This window comes from Dendrobium catenatum, unplaced genomic scaffold (assembly GCF_001605985.2).
Source record: "Dendrobium catenatum unplaced genomic scaffold, ASM160598v2 fragScaff_scaffold_1220, whole genome shotgun sequence".
Taxonomy (NCBI): domain Eukaryota; kingdom Viridiplantae; phylum Streptophyta; class Magnoliopsida; order Asparagales; family Orchidaceae; genus Dendrobium; species Dendrobium catenatum.
In genome coordinates, this window is record NW_021319682.1 from 12,602,692 (window position 1) to 12,614,152 (window position 11,461).

The window sequence follows — 11,461 nt, forward strand, 5'->3', positions numbered from 1 at the left end:
AATCCTCGTTTCCTATTCAATCCTCTTCTCTGCGTTGCCGGCAGAAGCAGCAGTTCGTATCGGATGGACTTCGCCAGGAAGCCCATACAATCTGCAGGAAGAATGGCCTTCCGAATTGCGCGGAGCAGGAGCAAGAGTACTGCTCCTGAGAAAATCACGTCTTCTTCCTCCGAGGATCTTATGAGAATGGAACAGCAGCATGGTGCTCACAAGTAAGCAGCTTTTTTTAAACTTTGTGAAGGATGTTTGATCTATTGTTGATACGGGCTTGATTTTGGCTTCTGATTAGTTATCCCTTTTTTATGTTGGTAAATGGTAATGGTTGTGGGAATTAAGATAATTACTCTTTTATTGCTGTTACATGCCAGTACATTCATGACGGTAGAGAAATATAGAGAGTTTAATGTCTTAGCTTTGTACGAAGATCTATTATACATGTAGATAAGAGAGAGGGCTGCAAGGGTCATGAGACACCAGAAAAATGAAAAATCCTAAAATGGGAAAAAAATTACGGGGCCTCATCAGTTTAAATGATTCCACTGATATTTTTTTGTTGATTACAAATGACGATCTTCCTTTGGGGAAGGCATTGGCATAATGCAACAATATATAAATCATATATAACATATTATATGGCTAGAGTTGGAAGAATCCAATAGCATGAGAGCTTTCTTAAGAAATATTGACTTGTTTGTTTGGTCGGCAGGACCGTAGTCAAGCAACAATGGCCGAACAGTCGTAGTTTGGCAATGGTGGTCAAAGAGATAGTAATTGGGCAGCTAAGGTCTGATGAACTGTAGGGGCGATTGAGGTTAATCGATAGTTGCAGGAACTGTAGTTTGACAATGATAGTCGGATGGACCATAATCGGCGACTGAGGTTGGATGGACCATAACTATGTTGCATCGATACACCTATTTATGAAGGCATGTTGTATCGAATACGTGTCAAACACGGATACACGTTCGATACGGCACAAATACGTGTCAGATACGGTACCGATACGTGTCAAATAAGGCAAAGACGTATCCAATTAAAATAAAATTTAATTTCAAAAGGACACGCGTATCGGCTATGCATGTCCCGTTGAATAATAAAAAAAATTAGCGAGACGAGGCGCTAGGGCTGCGAGCGAGGGTTCTCTCATTTCCGAATCCGCGAGATGAGGCGTTAGGGCTTTTTCGTTTCTACGATCTTAGGGCTTCTTCATTTCATCGAAGGAGCAGGACAGGAGAGCCGACTGACACCGAGCAGGTGAGATGAGTGTACGCGAGATCAGGCGAGGCGATACGAGCGTTCGTTTACGCGAGACAAGGCCAGACAACCGTGAGCTTGCAGGAAGGTTCGTTCTTTCACTATGTCGAAAGAACAAGGTCGAAGATTTGTTTTTATCCTCGATTACGAGGATTGAAGGTTCGTTTCCATCGTCGATTACGTGAGAGTCGAGACGAGGCCACATGAAGGTTCGGTTTGTTTCCACAGTCTTCTAATATTGCCTTATTTAATTTTTTTCATGAGAAAAAATCATTTTTTATTGATTCTTCGATTAGCAAATAATTTCTTTGCTTTTGAATGCTTTCACATGTAAAATTTGCTAGTTCAACCATTTAAATTCACTAGCGATTGAAGATAGTATGTTTACTTGTTTAGCTTCTTCATTAATCCTTCCTCATGCAAATTGTATTCCTTTTTTTCAAGAGCTTCATAAATTCTTATTAATAAAAATATAATTACAAAAAAAGTGTAATTATGTTACAAAATTTGAGCTTTGATTATCTAATTAATTTAGCTCTATAGTGGAATCATGCAACAACATAATTAGTAGAATCATGCCCCAAAATTCTTGTTAGGCAATGAGTTTTAACTCTTCCCTTGAATCGTTGATTATTTAGTATTTGAACTTTGTATCTGGAGTTATAACATTTTAACCAACAATTTGCGTCAATCCTTTTATAAAGGAAAACTCCAATTTATATGAAAAGAGATAATAGGATGTGGGATGTTGCTGGAGATGGATTTGAGTCTCTTGATGATATGAGAATATTATAATTTGCTACTCTTTCATTTGGTGAGCCTGAATTGGAAGCTATTATATTTATTGAAGATGATATAGAAGTTCAAAAGGAAACCACTGAAGAAGCTAATCCTATCATACCTTCTATTGAATAATTGAAACTTCATGTGCTAGACATATGTTTATATTTTTGTTAAGTACTAGACATTTAATATTTACTTATATTTTGATATTATAAGCTACAAGGATACAAATAATGTTGCTTTCATTTTTTTTGTCATTTCAAATATTATGCTTTAATTTCTTTCTTAATTTTTATATATGACTTATAAATTATAACACTATGCCCGCGTCATACCCATATCTTATATTTTTAAAAATTGATGTGACATGTATACGTATCGCGCGTGTCATATCTCTGTCGTCGTAGCCGTATCAATACAACATAGGACCATAATAAGGTGACAGAGGTTGATGAGATTGTTGTTGGGAGATAGAGGTCAGTGGGATGGTAAACGGGCGATTGAGGTCGGAAGGACCATAGTTGGATGACAGAGGTTAAAGGGATTGTAGTTAGGCAACAGTGGTTCAAGGGATTGTCGTCGGGCAACGGAGGTTGAATGGACCGTAGTTAACAATGATGGTTGGAGGGACTGTAGTTAGACGATGGAGGTTGAATGGACATTAGTTGGGCAACAAAGGTTAGAGGCACTTTAGTGGGACGACGGTGGTCTGCAGATCGTAGTCGGGTAACGGGGGTCTGAGGATCGTAGTCGGACGATGGTAGTTTAAAGATAGTAGTCGATAAGTGAAGGAGGTTAGAAGGAATATAGTCGAGCAATGATTGTTTGAGGACTGTAGCAGGGCGATGATGGTTTGAAGACTGTAGTCGTCGGGCGTCCTAGGTTGGAAGGACCTTAATTGGAAGACAGTGGTCGAAGGGCTGTAATCCGGCGATAGTGGTCGAAGGACTATAGTCACCCGATGGAAGTCGTAGTCGGGCGACAGAGGTCTGAGCCTTTGAGGGATCGTAGTCGGGTAATAGAGGTCTAAGGGACTGTAGTAAGGTGGCAAAGGTCGGAGGGACCATAATCGGGCAACGAAGGTCAGATGGATTTAGTCGGCAACAGTGGACTGAGAACCGTAGTAGAACAATGGTAATCCAAGGACTGTAGTTGGGGGACAGAGGTTGGAGGGACTGTAGTCGTGTGACGGGGTTTGAGGATTGTAGTTGGATGGTGGAGGTTGGAGGGACTGTGGTCGGGCGACTGAGGTCAAAGGGACTGTAGTCAAGCGATTGTGGTCTAGGGATCATAGTCGGTTGATGGTGGTTGTGGATCATAGTCCAGGAGAAGAAGGTCAGAGGGACTGTAGTCTGGTGATGTAGGTCGTAAGTCTGTAGGATCATAGTTATCGGGTGAAAAGGTTGTAAGGACTGTAGTCGGACGACGATAGTCCAAGGACCGGATTCGTGCACGATCTAGGCGATTTTGGAGACGTATCAATTCCATATGGAGCTTCAAGTTGAATTATGGTAGTGAAATATAATGACCATATTTTGATTAATCTGCTTAAGCGTTGGAATTTTTGATTGGCACCCCCTCTATGCGTTTTCCATTGAGATTGGCCCTACTTGTGTGCATTTACTTCCTCTTTTAAGTTGCGGAGCCTATTTTTTGTTCTGTGAAGAGAACATGCTGCACATGCTTAGTTTTGGGTCGACCTTTATGATAAGGTCGTTGCATAGGTTGGAGTAGGGCAGGACTCAAAGGGGACAGAGAGTAGAGTACCCCTTATGGGGTTTGGGGGCCCCACAAAATATAAAATATTTTTGGTATTTTATTAATGGAATTTTGGAAAAAATTTTATACCTGTTTGGTTGCTTAAAGTTCTCTCTTTATGAAAAAAAGGGGAGAGTGGATTCTTTTATGTGTCTTAAAAATTAAGGTTATAATTATAATTGTTGAAATCCAGCCGTTCCCATTGCGAAGGATCCGACGGTCACAGAAGGCAATCCGTGGGAATCTCTCATGGATCACACCATAATGAAGGAACTACTTTAGGAAAGAGTATTTTATGTTTTAAATTTGTAATTTGTTGTTTCCTTATTAAGATATCTTGTATAGATCTATAAATATTAAATAGGGAAGATATTACGGAATAAAGTCAAGCTTTTCCTCTCCAATTCTCTGAATTTAACAATAATGAATAGTAAAATCTACAATAATATAAACCATCAATCAGGTGAATTTATATAAATTTTTTGTAATTTTTTCGTCATTGATCTTCTTTTCTATATTTTGAATTTTTTCTGCTCTCTATATTTGCATAGAATTTGCCCGTCTTCAAACCCCCGGACTGGCTTTTACCCTCAAGAGAAGCAATTTCAATATTTATTTTTATAAAGAGGATCGTAATCTTTTTCCTAAGCAATATGAGACTAAATTTTTTTAACATAGCTTTTGAAAACTCACATGATTTGGTCTTTGAAATACACACTAATGTAAAAAATTGTGCAATAATCACCCACATAATTCAATATCAAAGAATAATAATAAAATTCAATGCTTGGAGAATATGATATAATGCATTAACATTAGTGTTTATTGAATTATGAACCAATGCATAGGAAAAGTAGAAAATGTTGGCTACTTGGTTTCAAGTTAGGCAGATAAAAGATGAGGGAAAGCCATCTGAGATGATTAGGTGGCCCAATCAAATATTGCATAATCTATTTTAGTGCCAGTTCATGTCATTACAACATTCAATGACAGGTTCATGTTCGGCATTGATGAATTTGTCTTAGTGTGAAAATACATACTGCAGAAATTTCTCATTGGTGTCAAGTTTGAGTATCATCTAGAGTTTTTTGAGGTTGTGGGGTGCTTAGTCTTCGGGGTTTTGGGAGTTTGAGGAGCTTAGTTTGAAGATGATTCATAGAGGAGATCTAGAGTATAATTATAAATTATTAAGCAAAGGGGGTGAATTTTGAGAATTTATCTAAATAATTTTGTCAAGATAAACACAATATTCAAAATAAGTGGTTTTAGGTTAAATATAAAATATACTTAATTTGTATAAAATCCAATTTGAAAGTCTATTGCTAAAATTTTTATTTTGGATAGCTTTAAGTCAAGTTTTAGATTTGGTTTAGATTTAAAATCCACTCAATTTCTATAAATAGGAGACGAAAATGAGGATTAAATGTACATGAGAGTGTTGTGAAAATTTGTCCATGAGCTCTAATGTGAGGAATTTAATTGGCTTTAGAAAATCAAAGCAACAGGCTCCATAATGACCAGAGAGAGGAGGGGAATAAGGAGGAGAGATCGAAGGAAAAGCGAAGAGATAAATTAAGAGAAACTTTTATTATTATTATTGTTATTTTAATATGGTGAACTATCTTGACAGTGTAATCAAAGAACCGCAAGAAATAATGACAGTTATATATATATATATTCATGATGATACCATTTTGAAGGATCATTCAAGTGGAGATTTTCTTGTATCATTTAAACACTCCTTTTTTATCTTTTTTTTTCCTCTCTTTTGTGTGTTTTTCTCCTATTTGGCTTGAGAGATAGGGGCTTCTCTTTTGTTTTGAGAGTATGTGTACTTGGGTTTGGGAAAGGATATTTTCTTGGGTGGTTGTGCCCTTTAAGAGAGCATTGTTACTCTCCCAAATAAATCTACATAAATTTAATTTGAGTCCACTTTTTAAGATTGGCTTGGAAAAAATAGGGATTGCCATACTATTTTTTAGAGAGAGTTTTTATATGTCAGTGGTCACTGAATCAAATTATGATATTTTTGTTATGTAGGTATATATATATATATATATATATAGTAACACACCTTCATTATTTAGATTCAATTATCTCATTGATTATCTTGCCACTTAAGCTTAATTTCAAAGAGAAGCCAGTGGTATACTTAAAGAGCGTTAAATGGATTCTACATTTGCTTATCGACTAATGTGCAGCTACCATCCAATTCCTATGGTATTTTCTCAAGCTAAGGGCACTTTTATATGGGATCCTGAAGGAAACAAGTACATTGATTTTCTCTCAGCATACTCAGCCGTTAATCAGGTATTGTTAGTCCTAACTTTATGTACCATACCTTCATCAATTCATGCCATATATTGGCTAGGATGGTATTTATTTTCTACAACAATAACAACATCAAGCCTTTATCCCACTACATGAATCCTTTTTCTCCATTGTACCTTGTTAAAAGTTAAATTCTCATTTTAATCTAATAAAGAAAGGTCATTTCTAATATTTTCTAATCAAGTCTTTTTAGGTCTACCTCTACCTTTTTTAACATAAGTCAAATCTAATACATCTACTTTCCTAACCGGATCATCCGAAGGCCGCCGTTTTATGTGACCAAACCATCTAAGTCGACTCTCTCTAATCAAGGATGGCATTTATTTTCTATTGCCATTAATTTCCAATTTATATATCAAGAGTTGTTTCTTTTCAAAATTGGTCTCTTGCCTATTTTTTAGATTTTAGCTTTTAGTACCTTCCGTTGTTAAAATTCTTTGGATTCAACTTATTGATTTGTCTTTTGCATTATCTTTTTGGGAATTTTTTGGAGGGACATTGCCATCCAAAAGTTATGAAGGCCCTAGTGGAACAGGCTCAAAGGCTCACTCTCAGTTCAAGGGCATTTTATAATGATAAATTTCCAATCTTTGCGGAGTACGTGACTAGTCTATTTGGATACGATATGGTGCTGCCTATGAATACTGGTGCTGAAGGTGTGGAAACTGCCTTAAAGTTGGCACGGAAATGGGGTTATGAAAAGAAAAAAATTCCCAAAGATGAGGTGAGGCAATTTTTCAAATTATGAAAATATACATTTGTTGTGTCATTTTGTTTGCAAGATAATGCCGACTTTATTTCTCATGCTAAATTTATGCCAATATGTACCAGGATCTAAGGATTCAAAAGAAAAAGGAAATGATAATCCTTGGTTCTAGATAATTATTTATGATAAACTATCAAATTTTTAGTGCCATTAATATATAACTTTTATTGCAACTATGAATCCCTTTTTTTTAGTAGAAGATTGAATTTGTAAAACTGATAGATGCACTAATAGGGTATACATTGTGCATATTCATTCATTTTAATATTGTATTTGAGTAAGTCATTATCATCATCCTCAGCTTGAAAAATCCTCCTCTATTCAATCCCAAGTCTACTATACACAAGTTTTTTTTTTTTTTTTTTATTCTAGCCATATTAATTTTAGCCTACTCTTTTTCACTCCTATTTCTTCCACGTTAATTATATCAACCTACCTTTTTGGTGAATCTTTGAACCTTTTAGTTTAGGTTCAAACCACTAAAATATGCTTTTGCTATCTTATCTTCAGTAATATTACTTCCAATATCAATAATATATTTATTTCTTACTCCATCCTTCTTAATTACCATATATCCATTTGAACATTCTCATTATACTAAAATAAATTTGATTCCCTATGATAGTTTCTTTAGTTGTTCCCAATAAAGTTTAGATAACTCTCCATTTTTTTCTTTATCATACAGTACTTATGGGCTGCTTCATTTTGGTCTCTCAATATTATCTCTGAAAATTATGTCATCATTTATATCTCTATTCCTTGATAATAAATCCAATGTACGTAAACTTATAACATTTTGAATCACTTGATATATTACTTTTGATTGATAAATTATGGATCATATCCATTATAATTGGATTTCATGCTATTAATCTTTTAATTCTTTGAGCTAAGCCTTTATCTTATGAATTTTTTTTTCATGATTGTAACGTCTTATTCACTTAGCAATGTTCTCACTTTTAAGAATTATGTCATTGTTAAAATAGCTTTTATCTTATGATTATCTTTTTTTAGCATCTATATAACTCACACAAAAAGTTATGAAAGTAGTGCTGATTTTTTATGTGATTCTATTATGATTTTCAAGACTTTGATCACTTCACAAGTGCTTATTTTTGGTCACTTTATAATATATATAATGACATTATTAAATCTTTGTCACATCTCCTTATTGGATAAAATTCTAAGAAATTCAGCTCAAGTCTAAATGATTAGAAAATTTTATAGGATGATCTTAAGGTTATTATTAACCTCTGAATTTAATTCCCTGTTTTGAATTCATTTTCCTAGAAAACTAGCAAACCCTAATCCTAGGAGAAATTAGATTAACCTATGGATATAGGGCATTTCAATAGTTAATAAAAAAATTAATAAAAATAAGAAAAATATATAATCAATTTCGGAAAAAAATAAGAAAAATAATTGCACACCAAATTAAAACACGAAAATGCTTCAAAAAACTTTGAAAATCTTTATATTCTAGATACTTTTTCGTTGTTTTTTTAGGAACAAAATTTGACTTGATGTATATTTTTTGGGCGTGAAATAAAATTGCTCATCCAATATTAACATAATTTTCATAGTTTTGATTCTATTATCTTGTCTCATAGCTTCATTGCAAGGTTTATAAGTTTGTTTTCACTATAATTATGATGATCTTTGAAATTTCTTTTGCTCTTAAATATTGGTATTAAATTAATTTAGTGTCAATCATTTAAAATTCTCTTAGTATTTATTTATCATGATTATTATAATTATTTGCTAATTCTTACCTATTTAGTGTCAACCTTATCTTATATTCATTTGAGTATTACATTTGGTATTAAGTTTACTTCACACTATTTTTTGCATAACCTCTACTCATGCTATCTTTCCTCTCATTTCTAAATTCTAATGCAATGCATCACACTCATAATCGTTGTCATCATCAGCAGTACCTAGGACATGTCTTGGTGTATCTTTTCTCTCTCTCTTTTTAAATTATTTTTTGTTACTTCAGAAGATGTCTCTACTATTGAACATGTTAATTGCGAATAAAGTATGTTAATTAATCTCCTTTTCAACATCTTATGTAGGCATCTTTATATTCAATAAAAAATAAAAGCTTCATGTTAATTCTTGATGCAAACTTATCATGACCGGAAACTTTTTGGTCATAGCACAATCATTAAAAATTTTGGCCACTACTCTATACTTTTTTGTAATACCTTTAATATACCTCTAGCACATCTTATTTTTTAATGGCTAGAAAATCAACTTCTATAATACTTAAATTTTAGGCCTTTTTATGATCTATAAAAATTAGATGAGGATTATTTCATTATTTTATATACTTTTTTTTTATTGATTGTCACCTCAATATTACATGTTATTAGCATAAAATAGTTTGATTCTTTAATCTTTACATAATTTTTAATAAGTTTATGGTCCATTACCTCTTGTGCAACTTCATTGTATAACTTATAAGGTTATTTCCCTTACAATTCTCATAACCTACCGCATCTCTTTTATTCATAAATACTAGTACCAAATTGCTTGTTCTCCGATTGTCTGCATCTTCATAACTTGAATATTTCATTTTTATAAATTTACTAACCGGTGTCTTTATCATCACCTTTAACTCTCAAAATCTCAATTAGCCTATTTAATGAACTTAAAACCTTACATTTGTAAACAAATTCAACTTTACATTTTGGAATAAATTTATAGTGTAATTCATCATTTCATTCATTTATTTCTTCTAAAGAAATTTCTTTGTTAAAACCACATTTAATATTTTCTCAAAATAATATTCAGCTAATTTCTTAATATTTTTGTCCTTAAAACTTAGATTTTATTATCTTCACTCTTGATTTATATACCTAACTTGATTAAAGCTTTTTGATTCCTGTATCTTTATTTTCTTGCTTGAGTTATTTGATACACTCATTTAGAACAGATGATGACTCTAAGGCTTCGATTAGGACGGCTTTTTTTTTGCTTCTTAAACCAGCTTTCTAGTACAAAAATTTTTAATTTTGTACTATAAAGCTATTTTAAGAAGCAGAAAGAAAGCTGTCCCAAACGAAGCCTAAAATTTGACCAATGGATTATTGTTTAGGGTGAATTTTTTTAGGTATTCCGTTTTGCATTTGTATAATTATTGTTTATTTGTTATCTACGCTTTTGTGTGGGACACTGGGACTCTTATCTGCCACTGTACAATTTATCTGAAATAATTCTTAGTATGAGGATGGGCAAATTCTTTTGCTAAAAAAACAGTGTTCAATGACCTTAATGTTGGCTTGCATTCATTATTTATGGAAATTATTGATGATTCTGTTGTTCGATTAAAGGAATTTACCAATGCTTCTATTGTTTGATGAACTTTGGAACATGATTTTGTTCTTACGTTTTAACTGCTAACATTGAAGTACTAGCATATAAGAATGATAAGGAGCTGGAAGATAAATTTAGAACTTTGTTCTCATTTTTGGGCTACTCATGCAGGCTATCATAGTCTCCTGTTGTGGATGCTTTCATGGTCGGACATTGGGTGCAATATCAATGAGCTGTGACAATGATGCAACTCGTGGTTTTGGTCCCTTGGTTCCTGGTCAGCTGAAGGTTGATTTCGGTGATGCCAATGCTCTGGAGAAAGCATTTAAAGGTTTGTGATGTGGATTGTACTTCGTCTTCAACTAAATCCATTAACTTTACCCACTCACATTCATAATTTTTTTACGAAATAGTATTGTAGTTATGTTTGATTTGCTATTCGTTTTATTTTCAGAGCATGGAGATCGGATATGTGGATTTTTGTTTGAACCCATTCAAGGTGAAGCGGGAGTATGTATGCCAATTGCTTAATATTTACATGAAATTTCTTATTTTTTCAATTTTTGTCCTCATATTTGAAAGAGTTTGTAGAAGTTACTTGTACCTTATTTAACAATATTAATGAACTTGGTTTCTCTTGGTAAGCATTCTGATACGCCTTAGGTTTCACAAATTAGGGTTTGCCCTAATTTCCCCTCAAAAAAAGAGAAATTTCTCCACCAAAACCAAATGAGAAACAATCACAAGAGGGTTGAGATGAAAAGTAAGAACCTTTGCATTAGAAAGCCAAGAGAAAACAAGATAAGTTTGTTCACTTCGAGAAAGACAAGATCTCCCACAAGAAAACCCTAGAAAAGCACAAGAAAAAGACTAGAGGAAGAAAAACTAGAAAGAGAATACACTTTTTATAATCCCCCAAAAACTAAACCCTAATGGCTCCCTTCATACCCTTTCCAAAAGATCCTCCCATCCCCAAAATACCCCCACTTAAGTGGGTGGGTCCCCTTGGTCCAGCCGGTTCCCCGCCCCCCCTCTCTTCCGCCTGTAGACCCGCACGGGTCCAGGCGGGTCCAGTTCACCCGGTCCATCAATACCGCCCTCTAGAAGATCAACCTTGTCCTCAAGGTTGAAATCTGGAAATTGCGCCTGCATGGCTTCGTATATCTCCCAAGTAGCCTCGTGTGTCGGTAAGTCCTTCCACTCGATGAGAACCTCCCTTTTGCCTTGATCATTCTTCCTCACTTCCTTCAC

The 11,461-nt window shown here is 34.2% G+C and overlaps 1 protein-coding gene across 3 annotated transcripts in view; it reads left to right on the forward strand.

The window, feature by feature from the left end:
- The window catches only part of LOC110110106 (ornithine aminotransferase, mitochondrial), a 29,164-nt gene that overhangs the window by 201 nt on the left and 17,502 nt on the right, over positions 1-11,461 (forward strand). The window contains exons 2-6 of one of the 3 annotated variants that reach the window (XM_020841422.2): positions 45-212; positions 5,997-6,105; positions 6,620-6,850; positions 10,382-10,541; positions 10,665-10,720. In XM_020841422.2, coding sequence (XP_020697081.1) covers positions 64-212; positions 5,997-6,105; positions 6,620-6,850; positions 10,382-10,541; positions 10,665-10,720 — 705 coding nt within the window. In that variant the 5' untranslated portion in view covers positions 45-63. Of the gene's footprint in view, positions 1-44; positions 213-5,996; positions 6,106-6,619; positions 6,851-10,381; positions 10,542-10,664; positions 10,721-11,461 lie in introns of those variants that run through there. The other 2 variants (XM_020841431.2, XM_028699099.1) reach the window with 2 other exon arrangements.